Source organism: Neophocaena asiaeorientalis, unplaced genomic scaffold, assembly GCF_003031525.2.
Source record: "Neophocaena asiaeorientalis asiaeorientalis breed wild unplaced genomic scaffold, Neophocaena_asiaeorientalis_V1.1 scaffold678, whole genome shotgun sequence".
NCBI lineage: Eukaryota > Metazoa > Chordata > Mammalia > Artiodactyla > Phocoenidae > Neophocaena > Neophocaena asiaeorientalis.
In genome coordinates, this window is record NW_020175038.1 from 1,002,914 (window position 1) to 1,015,915 (window position 13,002).

At 37.1% G+C, this 13,002-nt stretch overlaps 1 protein-coding gene across 1 annotated transcript in view; it reads right to left on the reverse strand.

Moving 5' to 3' along the window:
- Nucleotides 1-419: 419 nt before the first annotated feature.
- CYB5B (cytochrome b5 type B) overlaps nucleotides 420-13,002 on the reverse strand; it is a 29,793-nt gene continuing 17,210 nt past the window's right edge. Inside the window, exons 4-5 of the mRNA XM_024763093.1 lie at nucleotides 4,628-4,656; nucleotides 420-1,660 (exon numbers count right to left, since the gene is read on the reverse strand). Coding sequence (XP_024618861.1) covers nucleotides 1,570-1,660; nucleotides 4,628-4,656 — 120 coding nt within the window. The 3' untranslated portion in view covers nucleotides 420-1,569. The remainder of the gene's footprint in view (nucleotides 1,661-4,627; nucleotides 4,657-13,002) is intronic.

A 13,002-nucleotide genomic window follows, 5' to 3' on the forward strand; every position in this document is an offset into this window, starting at 1 on the left:
GGTTAACATGATTTTTACAAATTGTGAATTCACTCAACGCTAAATCACAGGATACAAGACCTGGGTTGAACTTTTTCTTAAATAGTTTGCATGGGCAGACACTGGTGTGCTGTGTAGCTTCCTGTCCTGTCAAGTGCCTGGCAAGCAGGAATAGGGGAGGACACAGAGCAGTGCCCATGGTCCTTCCTGAACCATGCTGCTTCCTGCTGCATGTGACGATGGCTCAGAGTAGACTGGTCATCCTCAAAGGATGGGAAGAAAAATCACCACAGTTGTCGGCAGAAAACTCCCAGTGGACGGCCTCCTCAGGTGCTTCCACGGGGGGGAAAAAAGCAGTCAGATACACCAGAGAAAGTCCGAACCAAGGAGAAATAGTAACATAACTCTAAATAATAACCTTCTCCTCAATGAAACAGTCATCTGAGAAAAAAAAAAAAACTACCAGTTTTTTATTCTCAATGGAAAAAACAACAAAACCACAAATTGGAGCCATGGAGGTAAAATACACACGAAATGGAAAACATTCTCTTGTCCCGATCTACCCCCTCTGAATGCCGCTTTACCATGACAGTTATTTTACTGGGGCAAACAGAAGATTAAATACTGTACCTTTGATCAATTTGGAGTCTCTTCTGTAAAAAGGGGAATAAAAAATTGCAAGTTGATAAACAAAAAAAGAGCAAAATCCTTTAACGAAACTGTAAAGCTCTAAACACATACTTATAAATTTATATTTTACCAATACAAGATGGTAAGGGGTTTAAAAAAAAAAAAAAGAAAAGAAAAAAGATGGCTAGGAACTGGTGCCAAAGTAAAGGATAAAATTTTTGGTGCTTTTTCTAAACTCCTGTCCTAAAAGTAGTGTTTTTCAATATTTTTCAAAAGGAAGATTACTGTGAATTCACTCTATCATCCCAATTCATCTCTTCCTCTCCCTGTTTCTCTCCACTCCCCATAAACAAAAGGGAAGCAGAGTTCTGCCCAGCACCATTTGGTGGCCTTAGGAGGTGGCAAGGGCTCCCTGCTACACTCAGTTTTAACAAATATAAACAAGGAACAAGATCATTCTGCAGTTGTGTTTTAAGTCGCAGGTGTGCAACCTGATTTCATGAATTAAACCTCTTATGATAACTTTAAAAATAATATTTACTTAGAAGAAAAAGGGAAAAAGAAAAGCTTCAAAACCAGAGTGTGATGCCCTGTTAAGTATGTCTAATGTGCATTCAAAGTATTGGGAAGCAGGCAATTTTACCAAAGGGCAATGTCACTAGAATCCGTAGACTATAATTATAAAAGAAAGTTCTGAAACATAAAGGTTCTCGTGGAAAAGAGTAAAGAGAGGAAACAAAGGCAAGGACACAATGAGCAGGTGCTTTGAGAGTAAGGCTCTGAGAAATGACTTGGACACTGGCCCCAGGGCTGAGGTGGATGTCTGGCCAACAGTCTGGGGTCCGAGGGAGAAGAATACAATTGGCAGGAGTCGAGAAGAGGGCACCGCTGCAGCCTCCAAACAAGTGTCTAGTCCTCACTCCCAAGTAGATGTGCTTTCCAGACTTCAACAAGGTCTCCTCAGGAGGACTTGCTCTCCGCCATGTAGTAACGATACAGAAAACCTAAGAGAATAGCACCTACGATGGGGAAGATCCAATACGACCAGTAGCTAGACGTTTGGGAAGGGGGTAGGGGGGAGAAGCAATAAAATTGTGAACATTTCATATCAAATGTACCCTATCTTTCAACATTCACATTTTAATATTTTAAACATTTTTCACATTTTAATATTTTTATAGCAAAGAATTTTATTTGGGGAAATAAAAAAATCCAAAGATCTGGATTGAAGTTAAATAATAATTTTAAAAGGATTAAAAATGGAATGTATGGTATAATACCAAAAATATATATACATACACACCTCAGTATATATGTTTTCACAAAGACATAAAGTGGTTATTTCTGGGTTACAGGATTATAGAGAATTTAAATTTTTCTTTATGCTTTTTCACATATTCTACAATTAACATCTTTGAGCATGAAAAGTCACCATTTTATGTATATAATTATAAATTTAGAACCAATGATACAACTGTTGAATATTACATCTGCCCCACATGTATTTTTAAAATTTAATCCTCACAACAATCCTATGTAACAGGTATTATTATTTTCATTTTATATATGAAATACAAGCTTTGCACCCAAAATCACAAAGGGAAGTTGGTCAAGCAGTCTGATTCCTATCCTGATTCCCATCCTCTTAATCCCTACTTAAGCTCAGACACTAATAAGGACACACACACATGCACACACAAAACATACTGATAATTCTAATAAAGTTAAATAAATGGTAGTTGGCTTAAAAAGTCCTGTAAGAAACTTTCCTCAGAGTTTCAGGACAGTCATTATTCTCCTTAAAATAATCCTTCCCGGGGATTCCCTTGACGGTCCAGCGGTTAAGAACTCTGCGCTTTTCACTGCGGTGGCCCAGGTTCAATCCCTGGTTGGAGAACTAAGATCCCGCAAGCCACACAGCTGAAAAGATCCTTCTTCTCTAACAGAGCTTATTAGCTCTGCTAGTTTTAAGGTATAATTCTTCCATGATCCAAATGACCTGGCTGCCCCTCCACTTATGACATATGCAGTCTAGGTATTAAAAGGCTTTGAAGCCCAAAAAGCCAGCTAAGGTTCAATAATAAAAATGATTCTCTTTGCCTAAACATGCCTAGCACTTTGTACATTTAAGTATGGCAGAAAGCTGTTCTGGACACGTTTAGAACGTCAGCCAGGTAGCTTTGTTTAAAGACACAAGCAAGTTGGTCAGTATGTACAACAGCAATATGGCACAGGGAAACTTAAAAAGTAATCTCCCCGAAAGAGTAATGAATTCAGATATCTTCCAGAGCAGCCACAAGGGACAAAAGAGTTCAAAACACGGAAGATAAAGTCTTCAGTGCACAAGACTGAGAACGGTTGACCACCAATCCTCATATAATCCTTTGTAACTTTACGGCCACTGAGAACAGAACCAGAGGAAATGCACCAAAGGAGATACAGATCCAACAACTTCCTGGCCATAATACAGAACTCTCTTCATTCAGATTTATTCAGGTTATTGCACATAGTTGTGACTCAGTTATTTTTATTGCTTTGAAGTATTCCACTATATGAATATCCCAGAATGAATTCATTCATTTTACTAATGAATAGTTATTTGGGTTGTTTCCAATATTTTAATATCTTGAATAATGTTGCTGTGAGCATTCTAGTACGTGTTCACTGGTATACTTGTACACACATTTCTCTTGAGTATGTATATATCCCTAGAAATGCAACTGCTGGGTCAGAAGTTATTATATTGTCAAATTTACTTGATAATGCCAAATTGTTTTCCACAGGGACTGTACCCCTTTACATCTCCCTAAGACCCTAAAGAGGGCCTAAGATTATTGGTAATACACTTCCTAAACAACGCCTCTTATTTTTAGAATTTTTAAAAATTTTCACCAATCTGGCAGGTGTGAAATATACCCTATGATTTTAATCTGCATCTCTCTGATGACAAATGAAATTAAACCTTTTTTTTTCCATATGCTTATATTTGTGCTTCCTCTTCTGTAAGGTGTTTGTTTAAGTCCTTTTCTCATATTCTACTAAGTTACTTTTTAATTGATTTGTAAAAATTCTTCACGTGTTCTACATAGTAATTTTTAATTGGTTTTAAGTGTAGTGTAAGTCTACTGCAAGTTTATGGCCTGTATTTTCAAATTCTTTATGGAGCTTTTGGATGAGCATAAATCCTTAATATTAAGAAAGCTGAATTTACTAACAGTTTCCTTTAATTTCCACTTTTTAAAAATATTCTGTCCATCACCTCAAACAAAAAAGACATGGTACTTTGATGGGAAAAAAAGACACATTTTCTCTCTCTCTATGAAATGCTTTAAGTGGGACCTCAGAAAGATAAAACAGCTCTATATAATCTCTATAAATTTTTACAAGCCAAGGATTCTACACTTATCTCAAGTAGAGACACTTAAGGGATGACAAATGTATACCTTTCAGGGCTAATTCTACTGTGTTAGTAACATTACTGCAAGGGATAAGTAAACCTTTGAGGAAGCACACATTCCTGAACATGACTGCAATACACAATTTTTTTCTTCTGTAAAATGTAATAATACATTTTTACATTTATTATTACATTCATAATATGTCAGGTAGGTGCAGAGTGGTTGTGAGGATTAAACGAGATTAAGTTTTTTTTTTTTTTTCGAGATTAAGTTTTTAGTGGAAGTTGCATAGCTTGGCTGAGCTACAGAGACTGTGGGCCTGAATTAACAGTAGCATTTGTCCATGCATACTTACCTCTTACTACATGTGATTCTAATTTACGTTACAACAAGATGTAAAAATTACTCAAGGCAAGAACTTTTTTGAGATTACTCAGATGACTAAAACTGTAAAAATTAATTTTTCTAAAGCTAAGGAACTACTGAATTTGTAATAATTTTGACCAAAAAAGAATGAGCTGTCAACTGTACTCTGTTATGTTACACATGTATATTTATGGAAGAACCTCTTTGCCACACAGTATGTTGAGCATAAGGAAATCTATTAAGGGAATACCAACCTTTTGCATGTATTATTTTTCGGAGGGTCCTGAAGAAGATGCATATTCAAAAACAAACAAACAAACAAACAAGATTAACACAGAGTATATAAATCTTCTCGAATAGTCATGCAAACTCTGAAGCTAATAACAGAACTTCATCTTTCATGCCATTTGATGTTTACAAATCCATATGTGATGGGAGGACTAGGAATTCTTTTTCTGATAATATACAGGTATTCCCTAGTAAAGGACCACTAATGAAAGCATAGAGAAATATGACCTAAACTCTTTTTATCTGTAAAAAACAAACAAACAAACAAACAAAAAAAAGCCACTGGTACAAACGATATTGCAATGAACTAATTTGCAGTCACAATGGTAAGCCTGGTTCACTGTGGCTTGCCACTGGCTGTAGCTAAGATGACATTTTGTGAAAACACTGTTAAAAAATAAAAACTCCTGTCTTGTAACATAGAGATCAACTGGGAAATGCTCAAAAGCATGCAGATGACTGCTTTGTGGCTTAGAGAAGTGAACTCGTTTACTCTCTGAAATCGTAATAGTTATGATTAGAGACCTTAGGGCTTATTTCACAATGAAAACACCAAGAATGGAGTTAGGGGAAAGAAAATACCAAAATAAACTTAAAAACAAAAATCTGGCAGTAACAAGGTACTTATACATGCGACAACACTGATGAACCTTAAATGTTACGTGAACTGAAAGAAACTAAAGACCATGTATTATATAAAGTCCATTTACATGAAATGTTCAGAATAGGCAAACCGAGAGGCAGAAGAGTAGATTAGTGGTTTCCTAGGGCTGGGAGAAGAGGAGCTGGAGGGAAATGGAAAATGACTGCTAAAGGTTACGTGGTTTCTTTTTGGAGTGATGAAAATGTTCCAAAATTAATTTGTGATTATGGTTGCACAGCTCTGAATATACTAAAAACCCTTGACTTATACATCTTAAATAGGTGAACTGGATGGCATGTGAATTATACCTTAATAAAGCTGATACTAAATTTTAAAATTCACTTTATGTAAATATCAAATGAAGTTATGGATTTCATTAATTAGCTATATAGTACAAAAAAGCCTGCTAACTTACTGCCAGAGGACAATAACCCATTAGCATAAGTTACTGCTGCCCAAAAGATCATCTTTGCCAATATGCAATAATATGCCAGGGTATGCACACATAACTACAGACTTCAGTAACCTCCAAGATTCCCAAAAACCCTACATACATACTGGCCTAGATATTTTAGAGCAGACCATGAGATAAATTTTAATTTCATATACCCAAAACATTGTCATGCAAATGAATACATGCCCCAAACCTGAAAGAAATCGCCTACAGGCAAGTAAAACTTCTAATAAAAAGTTTTAGATAAATCCTATTAATATACTACTACACTTCTTTGAGACCCGATGTTAACAATCTGGGACATTTCTCCTTGAATAGAATGAGTCAGGCTAGCTAAAACATGTTACGGTCAATCTTTGAGAAATACAGCAAGTGTTTTGCAGATTCGGAAGGCTGGGGTGGTAATGACGGTTGTGTGTGCATCTCACAACGTTGCCTTTTTTTTTTTTTTTACAACGTTGCCTTTTTAAAGCTTTTTTTTTTAAAACTAATTAAGTTATTTATTTATTTTTGGCTGTGTTGGGTCTTTGTTGCTGCGCGCGGGCTTTTCTCTAGTTGTGGCGAGCGGGGACTACTCTTCGTTTCGGTGCACAGGCTTCTCATTGCGGTGGCTTCTCTTGTTGTGGAGCATGGGATACGCACACGGGCTCAGTAGTTGTGGTACGCAGGCTCTAGAGCACAGGCTCAGTAGTTGTGGCGCAGGGGCTTAGCTGCTCCATGGCATGTGGGGTCTTCCTGGACCAGGGCTCGAACCCGTGTCCCCTGCATTGGCAGGTGGGTCCTCAACCACTGCGCCACCAGGGAAGCCCAACGTTGCCTTTTTAAATATTCCACTACAGTAGCCAAGAAATAATTGAATTCTATCAAGAAAATTCCACGGTCTTTTATGCTTTCTTTATCCACACATATACCAATGATTTATGGAACAAAAAAATGTAGACTTAGTATTAAAAAAAAAAGCGGAGGTAATCTGAAAGGCTTACGTGAAAGCGAAACGGAGTAATATATGTATTATGATGTTTAATCTATAACCACATTAAATCCGTTAGTTCATATAAATGGATTCTGTAGATGTCAAAGTTTTTAGCCTCTTTTACAACCAAAAGCACTGGTGTGTGCTAACTAGAGTGAGCCTCAGACAACGTAGTAAGCAAGAGAGAGAAGAAAGAGACGGGGGAGAGAGAGGCCAGAAGAATCAAGACCATAATATACTGAAATTGTAATAGTTCGTAATAAGCAATAAAAATTTTAAAATATACATGGTTTCCTTCCTTCCTTCCTCCCTCCCTCCCTCTCTTTCTTTTAACTAAGTACCTCAACCCCTGTTTTAAGAGCAATCTAGGAAAGAAAAGAGAAGGAAGCTTATCCTCTTTAGAATACGAAGAGCCAAATAAATGCCAAAGTGACTCTGCTTTTAATCAGCTATAAATGAAAGAGTTTTTTAAGGCACTGCTCTTGTAGCCAAGTGTCTTGGCCAAGTTTGGAAAGAAGCCAAATAAGTTATTTTTAATTTAACAAAATTAAGAAGGGTTCTATTAACACAAAACCTTCCTTCATCTTCACCCTTCCATTCTCTCCGTGTACAGCTCCCCCGTTCTCATTTCCACTCCAGAGCTCTGTGCTGCATCTAACAGATGCTTAGGTGAAATTCCTACAGTTTATGATTGACTTTAATTTACCCCTGTGGGTGTTCAGGCATATCTTGGCTGGTTATGTTCTTGCCCACATTTTAATTTACATGCAAGATTGGTCAGGAGAAGTGACTGCTCTCCACCTTTGGCATGTATAGTAGTAATTGCAATACTATATGATTTTAGTTACAAGAGAGCAGTTCAAATCCAGAATTCTACCAAAAGCCTTACCAAGTGATTAATACGCATGCTTCTTTATTCTCCAACGAGTCTGGAATCCAATTCCAAACAACCAGATTGCTTTAAGTCTACTCTGATTTTAGTCCAAAATTAACAGAAATTAACTGTTTAAATACAGTGGTTCCTAAAGTTCAAGATTCATTAAGCCTTTAATTCTGTCATAAAATAAACAAATATATTTATATACATACAAATACTAAACATGAACTTTGTAGAACAAGAGGAAATATTTCATAATATTTGAGTAACCTTTTTATTAAAGCTGATTATAACTGAAATTATGTCTAATATCCTCAATCAGTTTCCTCACCTGTGAACTGAAAGGCTCAAATCAGATGAACCTGAATTCTAAAGTCATATTCAATTAACTCAACACAATTTTCCAACCCAAGGGCATTTTAGTAAAACCTACAAAAGCAGACTTTTAAAGATTAGAGAGAAGTTAATACCATTCTCCCACATCCAAGAAGGAAGTCTGAAGGAGCACAATCACACAGAGATGTTTCTATTTTTCAGCACGTACGTAAAGGTGTGTTCTTTCAGATACTCTTCTGAGACAGTGTGCCGTGAGTACCAACCCTCTCTGATGTGGTTAAAAGAATGACAAAGAAATGTCATAATTGGCAAACATATGGGAAGGGATTTGGGGGTCAGTGGGGCGTGATTTCACTATGAACACTGTTTATGAAAAAAACATGGGAGGAGAACACATGCTTAAGGAATGGTGTACTTTGTCACCAGAACATAAACATAGGAAGCAATACGCCAAAATTATAGTTCTGATGCATTCAAACATATAGACAGAGAGTTACGTGTATCTTCAGCCTAAACAGTTTATACTTAAGACTTTCAGAGGTTTAAATAAAAGGGAAATATAAGGTATATAAGAGGCTTATGTTTTAATTCCTAAATTGAATGTTAGCCATTCCAAGAGGATTCCAAGTATTTAAAATTGGAAGAAGTGGATTTTAAACCACAGGACACCTTCAGCAAATTCAATGAGTATCTGGGTGGTCTGGTAGTTTTTGCAGCTTTTTATTTAGAATAATTTGGTTTCTACGTGGCCAGAAACTTATGAAAAACAACTTGGGAACTTTGGGCTTCAAACACTACTGCAAAGGATTTTCCCCCCATAATACAATGGACTGTGTAACATTAGCTAACACTATATGAATTTTAGTTTTAGGTTCATCATACAACCTAAAAAGTCTGAGTTTTGAAAGTATATGATTTCAATATTTTCATGGCCATGTGGTGTGGATCTTGAGGACAGCCTTCTCATGACGCTCTAATGTACTAAAATTTCTTTCTAGATGAGAATACAGTTTAACAATTACTGTCTTGTAAAGCATAAATCCCTAGTCAGCCCAGTCATATAAGTAATATTTCCCTGTACATAAGGGCAAATTCAAAGATGAAAAACACCTGCTAAAACAAATTTCTATATGACTCTCTCAAGAACCCATTATAAGATACATAAGACATCACTGAAGAAAAAAAATTAAAACACTCAGACACTAATTTCTACTGGGACCTAAGAAGTGAAAAACTTGTTATAACATTGGAGGGCTGATTTGCAAAAGATGTTACCTTGTCCTTCTGACATCTTGCTTTGCAAAACTACACATCATTTCTAAATAAAGCATTACAAGAAGACACTAAGCCTTCAGATTCCTCAGAAAGGGTATTTTGTCTTTCAAGAGTGATCTTGCCATTACATTCTATGCTTTATTTCAAAAGATTACGTTACAAAACACAAATGTTAGGGGAAAAAAAACCAGGCAACAATGAAACCATCATACAAAATTCTTTGGTAAATAGCAAGCACTACTCATCTAAAGGACATCTGCCTACCCATTTTTAACGTTAATAAATTAGGTTGTAGATATGACAGGAATATTTAACAATTCTTAAAAGGAAATTTTTAGTATGATACAACCAACTAACTACATTACATAACTATAAAGCATGCATTCTTTTTAGTTTCCCTCCCATAAAAGAGAAAGTAAATGGAATGTTATGTATGTATAATACTTTACATACGTGTAATAGAAAACTGTATAACAAAAGTCTGTAGCATCTGGGAGAAAAAAATGTATCTGCCTTTAAATGCAAGTTATAAATTGCTTCTAACATAGATGGAGTTTACTAAATTTCAAAAGTTAAATTTTTTAAGTTAAAAAATGAAGTTTAAGAAACATGTTAAGGGACTTCCCTGGTGGTACAGTGGTTAAGAATCCACCTGCCAATGCAGGGGACGTGGGTTCAACCCCTGGTCCGGGAAGATCCCACATGCCGCGTAGCAACTAAGCCTGTGTGCCACAACTACTGAGCCTGCGCTCTAGAGCCCACGAGCCACAACTACTGAGCCTGTGTGCCACAACTGCTGAAGCCTGCGTGCCTAGAGCCCGTGCTCCTCAACGAGAAGCCACTGCAATGAAGAGCAGCCCATTTGCCACAACTACAGAAAGCCCATGTGCAGCAACGAAGACCCAACGCAACCAAAAAAAACAAACAAACAAAAAAAACCATGTTAAGCTTTTATAGAGACAATCTTACTTCCTTAAAAAAAAGAAACAGATCAAATCCTGTTATAGCAAATGTCATCTCATCAAAGCTTTTGTCTATGGAATACTAAATATTAAAGAGAATGAGAGAGATCTTTATAAATGGATAAGGAACAATCACTAAGATAAAATTTTTTAGTAGAAAGAAGGGGCAGAATAGCACCTATGAGATTTTTAAAGCAAGGGATGGTTGGTCTGTCTACTGATCAATCAGTCTATCTATCCATCCATCCACCTATTTATATTTATGTATGCACAGAATCTCTTTGGAAGAGTAAACAAGAAAATGGTAGCTGGTTACCTCAGGAGAAGGGGAACTGGGAGACAGAGTTGGCGATGGCAGTCATTTTTATAGTACACTTTTTTGTACTATTTGAATTTTTTAACCATGTACACCACAAACTACCCATTCAAAAAAGTTAAATGGAAAAATGGTCAGGTTATTGGGTCTATGCACCGTAATGAGATTTGACCAGTGAAGCAGTTGAACTGTCACCTAGATAATATCTGTTGAATAAATGAATGAAATGGTGCCACTTTTTTTTTTAGTCAGGTTAGCGTTTGTATGTTCCTTATCTCCTGAACTGAAGGTAGACTGAGTGATAAAAATGTTAACCAAGAAGTAAACCCATAATCCAAAGAGAGACCTCATGGACCACAAATGTGTCTAGGTTACTTTAGCACAGTAGGCAGGCAGGCAAACTGGCACAGAAAACATTGTTTCTAAGGTGAGTTTCCATAACTCAAAGCAGACCAGAAAAGTGTTAAGTATGAATGGAAGATGGCTCTCAGCATGGGGACTAATCCAGCCAGGAAGAGATTTAGAGACAAAAAGGTTTTTTTAATTCTAGTTAGTTATCTTTGACTGAAGCAGGTAAGAAAAACATCTGTTGCCAGATCTGTAGTTTTTAAGCTTTTAAGTTTTAGTATTGTAACAAACATTTCAGGGTCTTGAACCCCAGGCATTATCAGTCTAACAAGGAAACAAGGTGACCAACAATTATTTATTTACTCATGTCATAGCAAAAAGCAGTATGAAAGGTAGTTTCCAAAATACTGGGAAGAAGTTTCTGATTTACACTCTAGAATAGCATGTTTTGGGTGCTTTTTTTAAAAGTTTTTTTGAGGGGGTAGAGAGGTAGTTTCAGGCAGGCAAGAGACATGGAGCTTGGAGCTGTGGAGGGAGGAGAGAAGCAGAAAAATAAAGGAAGAATGAAAATGAAAACTCTGTCGCATAAGGCAGAAGACATCTCTTAATTAGGCATTAAAAAAAAATCACTTCCTCACAGAGGTTCTGAAACCTTAACCAAAAGAAAGGAAAGTATTAATGAAATGAACTTTACATTTACTTCTTCATGGTGAAAGTAAAAAAAATTGAGGGCTTCCCTGGTGGTGCAGTGGTTGAGAGTCCCCCTGCCGACGCAGGGGACGTGCGTTCGTGCCCCGGTCAGAGAAGATCCCACATGCCGCAGAGCGGCTGGGCCCGTGAGCCATGGCCGCTGAGCCTGTGCGTCTGGAGCCTGTGCTCCGCAACGTGAGAGGCCACAACAGTGAGAGGTCCGCGTACCGCAAAAAAAAAAAAAATTGAGAAAAGAGACACCTGCAGCCTAGACATAGAAGTGCCTCTTTAAAACCCATGTAAGAAATAAATGTGGAGGATCAAGAATTTCTTCCTGGAACTAAAATCAGGCTGGACTATAGCTCTATGACAACCTATGTAGGTGGTCTTGGATCTGCCTGAAGTACAGCAGTGTGACTGGAAACACTCAATAATCAAACTCTCTATTTAATGGAGACTATCCTTTGGGTATAGCAGACATGATAAGAACAGCCTTGAAAACACTGCCTTTAAGCACTCTTTAAGCCAGGCTGAGGCCAAGCTACATTTGGAGACTTCTGAATTTTTACAGAATTTCACCAAATCTCACCAGCTAAAAGGGTTTCTTTTTCTTTATTTCTTACAAAAAGTCCAAGGCTCAACAGTTTTAATTTATCTGAGACATCTCTAGTTAATTCTTTGGCCTATATATAGAAGGCAGACAGTGCTTTCCACAGAAGAGAACTAAAGTTCCCTAAGTTTTCAAATGAAAAGATGGGCATGTCATTCAGCACAGTCTGGTGCTTGGCTATCTGGGTTACGTTAAGTGCAAATTCCCACCTCCAGAGATCATGAATCAGTAGTAGTAATGGCAGCCCAGGAAATATGCATTTCAGAAAACATGCCAAGAGATTACAATACAGGTGGTACAAGGAATAGAATTTGAAAAACACTGCTCTACATTCCTAAGAATGGTCTTAACTACATACTATACTACCAAGGAAGAAAAATAGCAACAAGAAGCAATTTGTAGACTTCTAGACATTATAACTCCCCCACAATTTTATTTGTCTTAAATATAATGGGTGTTCTCACAGTGCTGTGCAGAAGTGGGTTATGCCTCCTGGATACAAGGTGCATCTCTTGTACAAATGGGAACATCCCTTGAATCAAATGTTTACCTCTGAAAGTAATGGTTTCTGGACATGTTCAATATACCAAACAAGCCATGCTTAGTTCAAATTTTACCTTAATTACACAAGTGAACATTCAAGAATGGATAGTACCTGTGTTAGGAGGGGAGGACAAACAAACCAACAGTGCTCACAAAGCATTTAAGGAACTATTTCATGCCCCCTTCATAAACAATTCAACAGTTCAGAGTAGCAGAGTGCAGCAAGACGGAAGCGTTAATTTACACAAGCACTCTGGATGGCAGAGCAACAGGTGGCAGACACCACCAAGCAATCTCTTGAACTGAAAGAATTC